Raw genomic sequence first — 16,990 nt, forward strand, 5'->3', positions numbered from 1 at the left:
CCTGTTTGGCCTCCATCTGATTCAACTGCATGCATCTTGCATCTACCCCAGCCTCAGAGGATGTAAGAGCAGTGGATAAAGCTTACATTTGAAGCAAAGGGTTAGCCAAAAGCTGTGTGTTTGCGGCAAATACTTTTCATTAGTTTTTACCAACTTGGACCAGTTCAACACTGGATGTGTGCATCAAAGAGAGATCAATTCCATCTTTGTAACTGAACTTAAGACAAAAGGAAATGTAAAAAATGACTTTTTTCTCTTTAATTTTTTACCAATAACAGTAGCTACTGGTAACAGATTTGGTAATGAAGTTAATGTACAAACTTCCCCGAGGTTATTTCTGTTACTTTCTGAAAGATTGATATCATTATTACTTTGTTGACTGAATGTTTCCTTGTTGGAAAGTTATTTTATGTTATTCTGACAACTTTCAGTTGTGAGGATAAGGTAAATGACGAGACTCATCATTCCAACAGAAACTGTGCGAGATTACATGCTCCTGGTCCTAGTCTGTCTCTTCTGCTACATTGGACACCATCTGCTGCTTACAATGTGTTAATGCTGCATATGTTTTCAATCCAAGTATAATTCTTTAATGACCATTTATGATGATTATTACAAGTAATACAGAGTACATGTACTTGGTCAACTAAGGTGGATGAGAAAGCAATGTTCATCGTCAGTCACACCTTCAGGAAAAGTGGGGTGAAGTATAAAGCCTAGTTTATGCTTCTCCGTCACGTCGTTGGCATAGCTACAGCGTAGCTATGGCGTAGGTACACCGTCGACACAGACCCCTACGCTGTAGCCTGACGCGCTCCTCCAAAAACTCCTAACTACGCGTTGCGTTGACGCGGACAGCAAGGGTCGTTATTGTTCCGCTCAGAACGTAATTTCTGAAGATGCTCTTCAAATCGGCCCGTCGACATTCGAAAGTATTGAAAGTGCATTTGTTCATCCAGGTCCCTCAGTGGGTGAACCAGTGTTGTGAATTCCCCCGTTCCCAGCCTCGACCGGTTTAGTGGTCGTCCAGACCCCCCCGCAAACGTCTTCTCTGTCGCCTGCGCTTCAACATTTGCAATTTAATCATTTGTTCTTCAATACTGATGAGCTCCAACTGCAAGTACAGCTGCTGCACCTCGGTTGCCATTGTTTACTGTTGTTAACTGTGACCGGAAGAAAAAGCAAGGATTCGGCTTTAACCTGAAACCACACAAACACACAGCCACACCCTCCTGAATTGCAGAGCAACGCGTTACCTTGATGCAGAACTTCGAATACTCAATGATGGTTGACGTGACGCAGAAGCATAAACTAGGCTTAAGGCTGCTCACTTCTTAACCCCCCCACCCCTAAAACAGGCTGATTTGTTTCAATAGCAGTGAGAAGACAGCTGTTGTGCTTAAACTAAGTGATATTTTTGACCAAAGCATGTCTCATACATTTTAATAAGAACACATGAAACTGTGCCAACTTGTTTGAAAAAGGCCAGAATAAGTCCCCCTTAAAGTCCACAGTTTACCGAGGTAAAATGTGACGGTGGAATTACAACAGGAATTCTCGGTAGTGTTCCTAACTGGCCAGACACTGCTGTGTTCTACAGTTAATGCTTTAACAACAGACTTTTGGTCATTTTCTGTTTACATCCACATCATGTTTTCATGTTTGTTACGTTTATCAAAAACATCTTACATCTCCCACTTTGTCATTTTTCCCTCTGTGGTAGAAAATGGTACAGAATATCATCCTTGTTTATCAGTATTGAGTTTGAAATTTTACATCGTGACAACCCAACTAGCTTCTCTCGTAAACCAGCTCTGTGCAAAATTGAATTCAGAAATATTGCTTTGAATCTTAATGATAGTCTTTTTTTGTTTGTTTTTTGGGCAGCAGTGGCCTTTATGTGACACTGGGTATACAGTAAAAGGGGGCAAAGAGAGTGGGGGAAAACATGCAGCAAAAGTGCCCAAGACAGGCCTTGAACCTGGCCCCAGCTTTTTTTTCCCCACAGTGAGAGTGAGAGGAAATACAGTCAGAGAGGAATGACATGCACTAAAGAAGCAGGGGTCAGGACCCAAAAAACGTTGCAGCATTTATTGCAACTTGCAAGGAAAGCTGTTGTAAATTAAAACATTTTAGGCTGCAATAATCACAAATAAAGCCCACAAAAGCGTGGAGGGACTCGCAGACAAACTGGTTAGCATGTACTTCACTGCTTTATGAAAACTGACCTGGTGAAGTCGGTCTTTAAGGCACCGGTGCCAGCATACTGCTTGGCACAAGCATCAGCGTTGTCTGCCCAGGCTGCATGTAAATAGACAGAACACAAAAGAAAACTAAAAGCAAGGAAAGAGTTGTATTAAACTAGACAAATGAGCCAAAACATTTACAAACAAAGTAGAGAACACAAACTCACAACAGCAGTGCTGCATCTTTAAAGGAGATGACTTTTTTTCTGAATTGGGGCTATGTAAATTAAACTGAATTTAATTAATTCTGGGGTTGCTTGATGTCCTACCTCAACTCTAGAATGTTAACTTTTATCACAACTACATCTGAAAATTTACAGGGCGCCTTATGGCAGATAGCTAAAAGAACCTGTAAAATCCCCGCCTTGGGGTTCAGCAGCACACACGAGAAAAAGTTGATATTAGGCTTCGGTTTTGTTGGTATAACGTTTTGGCTTATCAGTTTGTGACTGCAAATGTAGGCATGCAAGAGTATTCATTTGACTGAAATCACAGAGTAGTGTTGTGCAAGGGAACACCCACCACTCTTGTACACCTTCTCAAAGTCTGTCTGCTCTTCAATCTTCTGGCCCATGTGCAGGACTGCCATTCTCTGAACGCATAAACACACACAGGTACATTTCAGTTGATAAATTCCAAAGTCCAAAACTTTTTTTCCCCCCCTCAATGGCTGTTAAGACTATAAACAACTACTGTATCGTGATAAGTAATGTGGTTGCCTCTTTGACTCTCATAACATTTTCTTCTCGTTCAACTGTTGTCTTGGTCAGCTTATAATGTGACCCATCCTGTGAAAATTTAATTCAAGCTGATGATGGCACATCACTGTGTGAAAAACAGAGCTTTGGTTGAGTACAGTTGAGTACCACAGATTACTTGACTCCAACTACTTTACCACACCCCCTGTTTTCCCTTTTGTTTATTGGTCTTGCCAATAATGAAGACAGTGAACAATTACATATAATATATATTTGCCTGTGGCTTAGTGTCTTTGACAACAGATTATTGCACCACCTCCTGTTAAAGATGTCAGCTGAACCAAAACATACATCCACTCATAGACGCAGGTAATCAGTGAGTGTTACTGTGTTATGAGCAACACCAGCAGACAATAGGATGACTGAGCATGACAACCTTAGAACTGCAGAGTACCAATAAGAGTCTACATAAAAAAGTGAATCAACCAAGGTTTCAAACCAGACAAAAATATCTTATCTACTTGTGGGTGTGGCTTATTAGTCAGAGCTAGAGACATTAATATTCAACACCACATTATCAGCTGTGCTCTACCGATGTTAAGCCCCCTTTAAGACATGTACTGCTTTTTAATAATCACATGGCAACTGAACATATTAGTGCCACACCTGAACCAGCAATCTGATACTGTTCAGCTTCAATTTGCCATAGTAATCTTACAGTCAGACATGGTTAACATTTATGTATTGTTCTGAACCATGACACAAGTCTGCACTGTATGCAGTCATATTAACACCACGTTCTGGACCATCTGCAGAGGTTTCACAGCACAGGCTGGGTGATCAGTTTGGAGAGCATTGCAGTAGTCAAGGCGGGAGATGACCATGGTCTGCACCAGGAGCTGGGGGGCTTATGTATGGCCTGATCTTTCTTATGTTTAGCAATGCAAAGCGGGATGAACGAGCAACAGAGGTAACATGATCTTTAAAGGTTAGTTGATCATCAATGACCCAAGTTTCTAGCAACCTTTGATAGAGCAAGATATAGGGATTCAGTTTGGATGCAGATACTATGGTGCATGGTTGGTTTGGCTGGGAAGACAAGCAGTTCAGTTATAGAGCGGTTTAGTTGGAGGTGATGGGCTTTCATCCATTTCGATAGATAAGACAGTCTGAGATTCATGCTGAGACCGTGTGGTCATCAGATGGGAATGACAGATAGAGCTGGGTGGTATGAGAAGCCATGTGATCGGATGATCTGTCCCAGTGAGGTGGTGTATATGGCAAAGAGAAGAGGTCCCAGTACTGAACCTTGGGGGACCCCTGTGGCAAGGTGGTGCGCTGCAGAAGTGTGACCAAGCCAGGATACTTTAAATGTATGTTTCGTCTGTTTCGAACCGGGAGTTTGTTCTCCCTGTGATGCCCATGCTGTAGAGTATGAACAAAAGGATACTGTGGTTGAAAGTGTCAAATACAGCCGATAAGTCAAACAGGATAAGTACAGAGGACTTAGCTGTCGCTCTGGCTTCTTTTAAGGCTTCTGTCACAGCCAACAGAGCCGTTTCAGTGGAGTGTCCACTTTTAAACCCAGATTGGTTTGGATCAAGGAGGTTGTTTTGTGAGAGGTAATCAGTCGAATAGCAGGGTTGTCCAAACTTTACGTGAGAGTGGAGGCTGCAGGCTATCTGAACAGATGGACTGTATTATGAGTTTAGGTAAACTTTCCCACTATATGTAATTCAGAAATACTGTTTTAGAAAAGTCAGTGCAGTACAGGGGGGGTTTAATGATTTGGGAGCTGTGGACAAACACAGACTTGACTTTCTCTATCCAAATTCCAATATTGGCAATGCTAATTAGTACAACTGCTGACATCAGCTGAGGGAAGTTCTTTTAATTCTCACGAGACCAGACACTTCACTGTATTGTTATATTCTGTGTAAAATCATCTGTCCAAGTATTAAAAATGCTACACTGAGGGCTGTATAGATGGGTATTGACACACTTACCTTATTACTATTGTTGCGTCCTTGTGTCTTAGTCAATAACAAATAACAGAGTCCAATATGTACACCTGATGCTCAGACGGAAGATTTATTGCTCAGCAGATGTTGTCCTGATAATATATGCACGTATTCATATTGTGTTTACAAATCTCCATGAGTCCAGCAGGTTATCAGACAACAAAGCGTGACACAAATGTCCTATTCCATCTAAAAGCACCTGTTACCTGAATGCAGGCTTCCCATCCATGACAAACAGCTCAAAGGTGACACCTGTTGGACTAACTGGTGTTGACACTCATCTTCAAAAAACCGCTTTTACAGTAGGCACTAACTAACCCGCCATATACCAGGTTTTTATGTAATTTTGTTTCACATTCAATACATCATCACTGAAATCCAGCTGAGTGCAGCCAGTGTACTTTATGTAAAACAACTGATCGTTGTTGAGTTATTTGAATTATCATATTCACTTCAAGTATACCGTAAGTATGCAGTTCTACCTGCAGCTGTGACTGAAGCGAGCGTCGGGCCAGCAGGCTCTGGATGACATTGGTACGGTCCAGACAGTCCATGCAGTTGCTCCGAAATGTACCCTCTTGGTTCAACAACACCTTCCCATCAGCATCCACCATGAAATACCTGAATCAATATGGAGACCATAACCTTTCATAAAGAGCATACTGAGGTCTGCCTGATCAGGCTTCATACTGGACTACACACAGTAAGAAGAACACACTGACCCAAATTCATCCTGCATGTCACTGATCATGTCCAGTAAGAGCTGAAGGCGGTGCCACCGCATCCGACTGCATTCTTTATGGAAGTCAAATGCTATGTACCTGAAGAAAAAGAAGCTTTTTCTAAAATACAGACACCAGCCAAAAGTAAGGGCCAAGGGCTAGATTATGTGGTAATCTTACTTGATCATGCCATTACCCAAGCTGGTTACCATCTTGTCAAATGTCAGCTCTAATGGCTTTTCTGAGCCCTTTTGGTTGATCTGTAAGAGAATAATTAAACTTAATTTAATAATTGAATTAAAAATGTAATAGAATCAATGTTAAAAACTGCAACTTTCTAATCAAAGTTCAATCTGCATGAAAAGTTAAAGATAAAAAGACCAACAGACAGAAGTATCATCATATTTGCCCAATAATAGTGAGTTCTGATTAGCATGAGTGAAATTTTTAAACTGTCCATTACTGTCGTAAAATCTATGTGTTATAGATATATAGCCTTTTTTTCCATCTTACCAAGTTCAAAACTACTTGTCTTCCATAGAGGATAATCTGTGAGTCAAAGTGCCTCTGGAATCCATCCAACTAAGAAGAGAACAGGATGAAAGATTAAAAATGAAACAATGCAAAGAAAACCTTGTTTGATGCCATGTAAGTGGAAAATACTGACATGGTTGATGGTTTTACTGATCTGTGGTTTTGGCTTGTATTTAAGATTGGGCCTTTGGGACCAGTAGAAGGGGATGGAGCCTCTGGTCTAAGAATAGAAAGGACATATTGCAGTAGCATACCATGTGAGCTTTCATACAATCATTCCCTCATTATAACAGACAACCCAACAAAGACTGTCTTCAAACTTAAAATCCAGTTTGCAGTGGCTTTACAGCCCGATTTTAAACACGTCAGAGCTTAGTGACGTGTTAAAACATGAATGTTGTGTCGGAGTTCAACTCCATCACTATTCTCACAGGTCTGATAAGCTTTGATCAGGGCCCTGAAGGGACTCTATATGACAAAAATTAAGTTCTATCAGTTCCTGCATGGAAAATCACTTTGGTATTAGGTTTACAGATGTAAAATAGGTCCACATCCTTAGTATGTCATGTGAAATCCATATAAGGTTTATACAACACAGTTATCAGGATAACTAGACATCCTCTAAAGTTGTACAGGCTTAATTCTAAAAGTGCCCCAGTTTGCTGGACAGTCGTAAATCATATCTTGTTTTTCCCCACTGTTATTTAAATGAGGTTGTGAAAAAAGGTCTTATTCAGGTGAACTCTGTGTAAAAGCTGATAAAATGTCTGACATTAAGAACATGGACTGGAGGTCAGTGAACATTACTTTTACTATGTCTTCAGACTGTCCAACAACATTCTGAGGGTTAAAACTGGATCTTATTGAGCAGCTGTGGCATGACTTGAAAACAAACGATGACATTAAATCAGCACTGTAATCATTCCTACCACAATTGTCCTTTCACTGAATTTTGACTTTTAATTCTTCTTTATAGATAATCTAAATGGCAGAGTTCCGTAAATTCCAGCTGTTTGACTGACCTGAACAAATGAAGCCGTGGCACCGTTGTACTGAACTAACTGCTCCGTTTCCACAAAGTTAGCAGCATGTCCTTCCAAATCTATGCCTACAAACAAATAGATGAGTAGTTTGAGGTGTTAGATATCTAATTCGTTTAAAGTCCTAGGATTTAGAGACAGTTAACTTGGCATTGACTTGATGTCCACTGAATTCTGAAGGTCAAACACAGTTATGGAGCAGACAGAAGGGTTCATCTTGTGGAAAAAGGGGACAGTGTACAGCAGTTACCTCGTACATAGTAGCGGACACCAGCTCTGAAACAGCTCCTCCTGGAGATAATACTCCACTCAAACACCTTTCCATTGATGGAGCTTGAATTAATGGTGATGACTAGTCAGGAGATGTGTTAAGAACAGTGACATGGAAAACTAAGGATTCAGTGCTAAAAACAAGCAAAAACACAACACTTCCATAGAAACATCTACCCAAAAAATGAATATGAATGCAACGAACAGTAAAAAGCATCTGAGACAAACCGTCTCAAGAGTCATAAATCTAACATTAAGCTAAGAACCAATTTAACAAGAGCTTGGGTATTATGTACCAAGGGAATTTCTGACAAACACTGAAGCTGCTTTCACACTCAACAATACGCTCACTAAACTCTTCCTTTTGTTTGAATTAGGAAAGGCTACAGCTGGCACACAGTCCCATGTCAGATGTTTCTACAGTGGTCATGAGCATTTACTGACTCCAGCTCCGATCAACAGTGATATACGGCAAAAACCCGGGGGGTGCACTCATTTTCAGGGAGTCTGGTGCTGGAAGCTCATGGATACTTAATTGGATACTTAATTGCCTCAGTAGCTACCTATGTGGTACTTACCATTGACTTACTCATAATTCAAATCCCATGAGTATATCGTATTCGTAGTGTAAACACACTGCTTACAGCCTTGGAAGAGGATTCAACAGACACATGGAATAAGAAAGATTTTTCCTTCACACATCTGGGCTCAACACTTTTCCATAAATTTTATTTAATTAACCCTCTTGAAGCAGACCACCACATTATAAAAGCTATAAAAACTAGCTCCCGCTGACGGGCCGATGCATTCAACAGGGCACACCTGGTGAACCTTTGGGCCACTAGCTGTAGACAGCACAGAAGGACAGGACACTGAGAACAGACTGAAACTTGTGATGGCGGCGCGACTCTGAAGCTTCGACACGTGCTTCAAACCATGAACTACAATTCCATAGAAGCACTGCTTCGAAGCTTGCTTTGGTGAAGCAGTAACTGCTTGGATGCCGGAATGAATCACCAGACTGGTTCGCCGTCTAATCAGGTGATTCACTGGCGCTGCCTCTCACGATTCTGACAGGTGACAGGTTGAGACGGTTGTGAATTTGAGCGCCTTCAACACTTTATAACCGCTCTAAACGATGCACTTTTTGTGGGTTGTTGTAGTAGGAGCGTTGTTGTTGCTATTGCTGTTGATTTGTCGGTATTCCGTTTTGGATAATTATGGAGCCAGCCAGGAAGAGAGGTCGTTCTGACATGTGGGAACACTTCAGTCTGATCGCTCCTGGCTGTATAATAATGTAATAAGTACCGTAGGAAAAGTAAAGTTACATATACAACAATAAGAAGACCCACTGGCATACTGGCAGAACAGTCAAAATGTCTACCCTCACCTCTTTAAACTGGCAAAACCATTTTTATGCACAGCTGCCTCATCGGTTCCCTGTGAGCGGGTGTTTTCAAAATGTGGAGAAATTGTGATCAAAAAAAGAAACCGGCTCAATCCAAAAACTGTTGAAAGAATAATGTATCTGAATAAAAATCTTTCAGTTCCCCATCCTACATAACCACCCTCTGCCATAAGTTACACAAGCACACCTCTGTCATAGGTTTACCACCTGAACCCATATTTTCCCAGCAATCTCCTCAATAACACAACACACAATCCCCTCATTGATATTTATTTGTCAATAGAACATAATCAGTGCGTGTGTGCGTGCGGGTGCGTATGTATGTAGGTATTTAACTAGCCTGCCTAGTTGGTGGTCACCTGGGTCACTGTAACTAAAGTTTCGAGTAATGAACCCATTTTCAAAACAATTGGCTCAAGTGATTCAAGGCTTCACAAAAGCTTCATTTGGCCATCACTAACTGAAACCTTTCCTTGGAGCAAAGACTCGGACAATTTTGAACCCTGAACTTTTCTACAAAACTTTCCATGTGACAGAGTGTCATCTTTCACTTTAACTCACATATAAAACTGGTTTCTAGGACTGCCTTCTTTCACCTTCGTAATATTGCTAAAATCAGGAACATCCTGTCTCAGGGTGATGCAGAGAAACTAGTTCATGCATTTGTTACTTCAAGATTGGACTACTGTAATTCCTTATTATTGGGCTGTCCCACATATTCTCTGAAAAGCCTCCAGCTGATCCAAAATGCTGCAGCCAGAGTTCTGATGAGAACTAACAGCAGAGATCATGTTTCTCCAGTTTTAGCTTCTCTTCATTGGCTCCCTGTTAAATTCAGAATAGAATTTAAGATTCTTCTCCTCACATATAAAGCTGTTAATGACCGAGCTCCATCATACCCTAAAAGATCTCATAGTTGGATATTTTCCCAACAGAGCACTTTTCTCCCAAAGTTTCTAAAAGCAGAATGGGAGGCAGAGCCTTCAGTTATCAGGCCCCTAAAAGTAGAATGGGAGGCAGAGCCTTCAGTTATCAGGCCCCTCTCTTGTGGAATAAGCTGCCAGTAAATGTCCGGGAAGCAGACACCCTTTCCACTTTTAAGATTAGGCTTCAAACTTTCCTTTTTGATAAAGCTTATAGTTAGGGATGGCTCAGGTACTCCTGAAACATCCCATAGTTAAGCTGCTATAGGCTTAGACTGCTGGGGGAGCTCCCATGATGCACCTCTCCTCCCTCCATGTACAGATGACATCATTGCTGTCATTAACTTGTGTTTCTCTCTCTCAGCAGGTATCTCTGGCCTGGTGTTATGGTGCTTGTTGTCCCCTCTTTCCTGTCCTCTCAGCCCCAGCTGGTCGAGGCAGATGTCCAACCTTCCTGGTTCTGATGGAGGTTTCTTCCTGTTAAAAAGGAGGTTTTTTTCTTTCCAGCCGCCTCGTGCACGCCCAGAAAGGGAGATTGGAGCAGAGAGAAGTTTCAGGGCAATCTGTTGGTTTTCTTAGCTAGTCTGCTTTTTTTTCTTCTTCTTTTTTTTCTTTTAAATAAATTGGCTTTGTATAACCTGGACTTATTTTGGAATTTAATTAACTGGATTTGATTATGCTTGTATTACAATGAATTTCATTGTAATTGACTTGAATTAGACTGTATATCTGAAGTGCCCCAAGACGATTTGTCTATGTTGTGATTTGGCACTATACAAAATAAAACTGAATGGAATTGAATCTTATCATTCTGAGAGTGCCTAAATGAGGTGAGCAGAACAGGAGAGCTTCATTTGAGACAAACTATTGTTTCCTTTAACCTGCTGATGTCTGTTTGTTGGTAATGGATGAAGCCATTTACAAACTGAAAAGTTAACCTCTGACTGTTTAGGTATCTAAGGTAAAAGATGTGGTTGAAGAGTATTAGGAGCAGATGAGCAAAAGCTCTGCTTTTCTCATGCTGTTCAAAACTGCTTAAGTGATCCCTGTCTATGGGCACACTCCAACAGTTTGACTATTGAGAGAAGGGTTTTTTAGCCTGACCGTCTTTTTAAAGCTATGTCTTGAAAAATTATTTTATTCAATTTACACTAATTTATTTTAAGACTTCATTTCCTGACATTAAGCTAATTTTCCCACAAGACGAAATACAGAGTGACAGACAACCACAGAAAAGGATACAGCCATGGACAACAGGGTATACGAATCTGTGCAACTGTAAAAGAAGAGTAGTATTAGATTACAAAATGTTATCATCATTCTGTGCGCAGTTCTTCTCAGATAAATCTGAAGGTGTCCCGCAGTCCAGACTGCAGTATTAGGGCAGTTTGTTTCATCTGCTGCTGCAGATTATGACAGATTCAACCTGTATTCTTCACCTTGTGAGCTCTTTTGCTTATCCAATTATGTATGTACCATTGCAATTTTATTCTTATTTCATTGTTTTATTTCAATCACAATATGAAGAACACCATCTGGAGAGTAATAAAAATGTACAACTGTCCAAATATTCAGTCTCGACTGTAAGTTACCCCCAAAGACAAATTCAGCCATCAACTTTTCATTAGGATGGAAATTAATGCTTCTGTGACCACATGGTTGCGCCACTTCTTTGGCATAACCTAACCTGTGGAAGTTTCACACTTCCAGAGGTGCCTTAGAGTTTACTCAAATCAGTGTGTGACCAGCAGTAACTTAGACTTACCTCTGGCTGTGTCATAAATTCCCTCAACAGGTGACCGTTCCAGACAAAACGCTGATCAGCCTGGAACAAAGAGTTAACAAATGTAAAAGGCAGCTGTGAGATGTAAGAGGAGGCTGTCTACAGAGCGGGCCTGCAACAAACTGTGGCTTAAAGAGAAAGATAGTTTCCCTGTTTCACACAGAGACAGACTCTGTGCTTCTTAAAAACTGCTTCAAATGCATTTACTCTGAATGTGTAAGCACTTTGCGAAATCAAGAGCTGAACAATAAATCCAGCTGCCTCTCCAGTGAGTATCTCCTCCAGGACACAGACTGCGACTCCACCACCATCTCCACCAAGTAGAGCGGACTTGCAGGCATTCCAACTCGGCGCTGAAACCATTACAAACTTGATATATTAGCACAACACAGTCCTCTTACTGCTGCGAGTTCTGCTTGAAATGGTCCTCCAACTTGTGGTGCTCAACAAAAAAAAAAAGCAGAACAAGAACTGGAGCTGCAGGTCATCCAGGAAATGAAAGACTCGTCTATACTAAGTCTATTCAGCTGGACTGGTCCATTCAGCTGGACCACCGTCCTTGTCCCAGAATACATACAAAGGAGGAGAATCCAACTATTGACTGAAGTATGTGAGGCAGTGGCGCTGTGGACTGTGTGAGAAAACATTGAAGATATCCTGCTGCTTCTAACTTCCTCTGTGAGAGATCATGGAACAGCTGGATTCACTGCACAGACATTGTCTTTAAGTTACTTCAATGGTGATTTTGTCTGATGAGGCTGCGGTTATAAAAATCAGGATTGCTTTAAGTGACCACCAGTTGGCATGTCGTCTTAATGGGCTGATTTTAAGTCCCAGTTTCTGACAAAAGAAACGAGAGCAGCTTTATTGGGAATTTATCTGGACTAATACACACTTACACTGTACTGTTTTAACTAAAAGATGGAACTTTGGAGCATGTTGGTACATCTAAGTCTAGCGAACCGAGTGTTCACATGCATTCATCTCCCAGCTGGACTAACACACCCTGCTAACCACGTAACCTTGAAGACCGCCACTATCAGAAACATGTCTACCCTGCAGGAACGGCCCATGTGAAGAGCATAAGAGGTCAAATGCATTTGCTGAAATTCAATCTCAAAACCACGGGTCATCATCTGACAACAACTAGGAATTCATTCAGTTTTACTCTGCAGTCAAACAAAGACAGAACATGAAGTCTTGGCCCTTGTATCTGTTTTCTGGACATTCATAGGATGAACCAGAAAAAAATAAACATCAGCCATTTCCTAGAGTCAGACATTCTCAACAGGTTACCAATCCGAGCTCACCTATTGCGTTTAGTCTTTACGTGGTATGGTACAGTACAGTTTGACTTGGCACAGCTCTTCAGTGTTTCATTTTCTATAACAGACAGAATTTTCTCACAGTGCACAGAATCAGCTATTCATCATTGCAGTGTGAATGAAGCTGTGGCAACACAGAGAGCAGAGCTCAACTCCTGTCAGCAGAGAAACAAAGATCAATCTGTAAATCCATAATCAGGTTGATTAACATGCTTTCATTGGTCATGAACACAATCTGTGATCTGTTTTAAACTCTCTGCCAGACTTCCAAACAACTCGGAACAAGGAAGTGTGTTTGTGTGTGTGTGCTGCTGCACAGATGCTGATGTTACCAGCCACAGGTGCTCTCTGACCAGCCTGCAATAGAATTGGGCAAGTACAGACCCAATGCCACCCTTGAGATTGTGTAACCACGGCTCAACAGGACAAAGGTGCCACTAACAAAATATTAGGCAGTTTTTTTAATGTTAGTCTGTGTATCTTACCCTTTCCAGAAGGCTCATGTCATGAAACTCCGGGCTGGTGTTCGCCAAGCGCTGCAGTGTATGGGTAAGGTCATAGTCTGTTGCAAAGTAGAAGGCATCTGTATGAAGCACATTGTTGATCATCGACAGGAAGGCCTTGTTGTCTTGCATCTGCAACAGACAGATCCAGCACCAGAGATGAGAGATAAAATCACAGAAGCTACAGCACTGCTAGTAAATAAGACTGGCTGACCTCAGGTTAATCTGTTTTAGGTTTGGTTTTTATTCCCACATTTTATGTCTCAGTACTACTGACCTTTTTTTAACTACATTTTTCTTAGTTAAGGGCAGATCAGTAGCATGATCAGGTTACAAAAAAAAAAAAAGAGGCAGAGTCTCGCAGAAGTAAAAATGTGGAGGGTTCAGCAGTCTGTGAGATAGTCTGTTGGCATCTAAAGTGCATGGAAACATACATGTTGGACAATGTGTTCGCCAGAGTCATGGACAGTGGATTTTCTGGTTGGAATTTTTTGACTAGAACAGAGTTCCATGACACAACAGAGAGGCACAAAAAAGTCAACCCCAACTCTAACACTGGAACATTGGAAAGAGACCTACGGCACTACAAAGCATCAACCTGGGACTATCAATAAGCACGCTAACTGTTCCGCCTGTGTCACAGAACTGAGTCTTAGCTGGATGCCAGAATGCACAGAACTGGCAACTTAACAACTTAAATCTCAAAAAAATAACGAGAACAAGAAAAACTGGCATTTTCTCAAGACTGAAACTTATGAGAGAGGCAGCCTGGATTAGCAGATATCCCACTGCAACCACTGGACTGAGCGTTTTCCTCCCCGCTGCCGTGTTCACACTGCACATAGAAAGCAAAGTGACCAGCCGGTCCAGTAGATATTCTAATGGACTGCTGGGTTACAAATGAGTGAATGACCATCTTATCAGTTACCAGAACCAGCTTATCATTAGTCAGATCTCTACTGCCTTCTCATAGGTCTTTATGTTGTCCCATGACCTCTATATGTGAAAATGAGTCAGTGACAGAGATCCAATCAATAGGCAGCTGTTACAAAGCAGCTCACCCAAGTATCATCAGAGTGATAGGGGATACAGTTATGACCATGGGACAAGAACAGTTGTATTAATGAGGTTCTGCTGCTTACATCCAACCAGCACTCACAGCTACATAAGTGGAATGCTGTCCTCATTAATTCACCTGAGCTCAACACCATGTAATTACGTATTTCTTTCCATACTGAAGGTCACATCATCATCACAGTCTTGAACAATGCATCTTTTCCTAAGAACATGCAGTATTTCTCTCTTTTACTCTGTTTGAAGCAGCACCTCCAAGCTCCCACCAAAGGTCCTGACTCTTCTGAGAATGTGCAACTTCTGCTGCACTCTGGAACAAACATATTCCACATGGAGCTTCCGCTCGCGTGTGTTTTTCATGTGAAGTCCACCTGCAAAATGGTCATGGATCACCACAGGTGAATGGTGACCCAGACATGCTCCTGTGTTTGTGAAGATGGATTTGTGCTTTTCACACTGTTGTAATAAGCACTTGATTGTGGAATTTCACACCTGAGTATCAGAGGCCAAGAACAGAATCCAAACAATGGGAGTATCATCAGAGGACTGAATAATGCCCTGGTTCGCAGTTTTTCTGGTGCTTGTGTTGTAAACAGCACAGGTGCTGCTGCACTGATGGTCAGGGACACAGTTCTGAGTACTCCAACCTGCCGGGGCAGTTTATGAGGAACCACCACCTGATAACAAACGGGCTGACACTGACATGACTGTACGTGTTGAGTTGTATCACGGCCTGCCAGGTGTTACAAGGACAAACGAAACTATGGAACCAAAGTGTGGTGCAGGCCTCAAGATTCTCCAGATGTTTAACAACTGGTGCACTGCACAGTTGTTGGCACTGTCTGAATACACACTGATATGGATCCTACCACTGTTCTTTACAAACATTTCATTATAGAGGTCACAGCAACGGGTCAGATACAGTTCCCTTTAGCATATGCCTGAGTTTTACCTTTTAAACTATGTCTTAACTGCATGGCTTTAGTGACTGTAAATACAACCACATGAGAGCAGTCGTTTGTTTGCCATTTATTTACTGAAAATATGAGCAACATATTGTATGACAAATCAAGTGCTTTCAAACACTGTATTTTGTACACATCAGTCACATGGACATGGACAAATACAGACTTACTTTTATATATCATTTAGTAACTTTAGTATCTTGATGATTCTGGTTTTTGCATGTGAACTTAAATCCATAGAGGGTATGTTCATTTGACCCATCACTTTATTTGGCTCATGTTTCCCAAGTGCAAAAGGTTCTTCAGTCATTAAATACAAGCAAAGGCCCCTTCTTTAAACCTTGGCTCCAACTAACTAACATTCCCACAGTACATGGAACATTGGTAAATTTCAGCATTCAAAAAAGGTCTGCCAGACTTATGTCATCAACATATTATAGCCTGCTTTTCAACACCTGACACAGAGCAGCAGCTGCTGCTCCAGCCTCATGCGGGCTGACAGCCTACATTACCCCCTGCCCTGCTCGACACCGTCTGACACCTGTGGACATCCTGGATGAATGTCCACACGGCCTTATCACTGCAGCGCTCTGGTCCCTGCCACCGTTAAGAAAGCTCATTCCAATGTAAATATCTGTTTCACCAGCTTTGCTGTCATCTCAAGGATTTTATGGCGAACAACACAAACAGCAACATCCTGGAACAAGGGTGCAGTCACATAAATAAAAGCTCAAATGTAGATGTCTGAACACTGATCAGCACCTGACTCTACAGAAAACACACACAAGGCTTAGAAACAAGACAATAATGTATGCAGGACTGACCAAAACCAGATCAGTCAGGTGTACAGCGCCCTATCACACACACACAATCCTGTACACTTACTCTTATTACGACACAGCATGACCTCCAGTAACTGTGGGAACATTAACCATTACCAGTTCATACCTAATCTAAATCCTAACATCAATTCATATTGTAGCCCTAACCCCAAAAAAGAACCTCAGAAATTATGTTCTGCATCATTCGGACGGGGCTTTGGTCCCCATAAGGACTACTGGGCCCCACAGGGTCAGTAGATGTACCAAAAGAGGTCCGAGTGAGGTAACAAAAAACAAGAACAAACACACACCATACACATGAACACATAGATAAAGGAGATTCATTAGTATTAAAAACATCATTAGTATAAGTATTTTACTAACCGCTTCAGTATTGCAATATCAAATGAATATATGGGGCTTCTGGATATGCAGCTATGGTAAACCTTTAAAAATAGAACCAACCTGGTTGTCATTTAGGTGCAGTATTGTCTTCTTATAAGAGAGTATTTCAAAGTCCAAAGCCTTCCAAACAACATGGCCCAGCAAGTCTCCCACCTTTTTCTTCTTTGTGATGACCACCAGGTACATGCCTAAGAAACAGGAAGCTGGAGGTGAGACTGCACAGCAGGGGATGACACACTGTTGCCATTTATC

General features: G+C 41.5%; 2 protein-coding genes across 3 annotated transcripts in view; both read right to left on the reverse strand.

The window, feature by feature from the left end:
- The window catches only part of tcaim (T cell activation inhibitor, mitochondrial), a 382,005-nt gene that overhangs the window by 105,513 nt on the left and 259,502 nt on the right, over nt 1–16,990 (reverse strand). The window lies entirely within an intron of this gene.
- sacm1lb (SAC1 like phosphatidylinositide phosphatase b) overlaps nt 1–16,990 on the reverse strand; it is a 32,977-nt gene that overhangs the window by 13,294 nt on the left and 2,693 nt on the right. Inside the window, exons 4-16 of the mRNA XM_072395007.1 lie at nt 16,799–16,926; nt 13,456–13,605; nt 11,628–11,687; nt 11,105–11,138; nt 7,512–7,613; nt 7,244–7,329; nt 6,355–6,441; nt 6,201–6,269; nt 5,868–5,947; nt 5,688–5,786; nt 5,448–5,586; nt 2,769–2,838; nt 2,229–2,301 (exon numbers count right to left, since the gene is read on the reverse strand). Coding sequence (XP_072251108.1) covers nt 2,229–2,301; nt 2,769–2,838; nt 5,448–5,586; nt 5,688–5,786; nt 5,868–5,947; nt 6,201–6,269; nt 6,355–6,441; nt 7,244–7,329; nt 7,512–7,613; nt 11,105–11,138; nt 11,628–11,687; nt 13,456–13,605; nt 16,799–16,926 — 1,177 coding nt within the window. The remainder of the gene's footprint in view (nt 1–2,228; nt 2,302–2,768; nt 2,839–5,447; nt 5,587–5,687; nt 5,787–5,867; nt 5,948–6,200; nt 6,270–6,354; nt 6,442–7,243; nt 7,330–7,511; nt 7,614–11,104; nt 11,139–11,627; nt 11,688–13,455; nt 13,606–16,798; nt 16,927–16,990) is intronic.

This window comes from Leuresthes tenuis, unplaced genomic scaffold (assembly GCF_036924035.1).
Source record: "Leuresthes tenuis unplaced genomic scaffold, fLeuTen1.0.hap1 SCAF_10, whole genome shotgun sequence".
In the NCBI taxonomy this organism is placed as follows: Eukaryota; Metazoa; Chordata; class Actinopteri; order Atheriniformes; family Atherinopsidae; genus Leuresthes; species Leuresthes tenuis.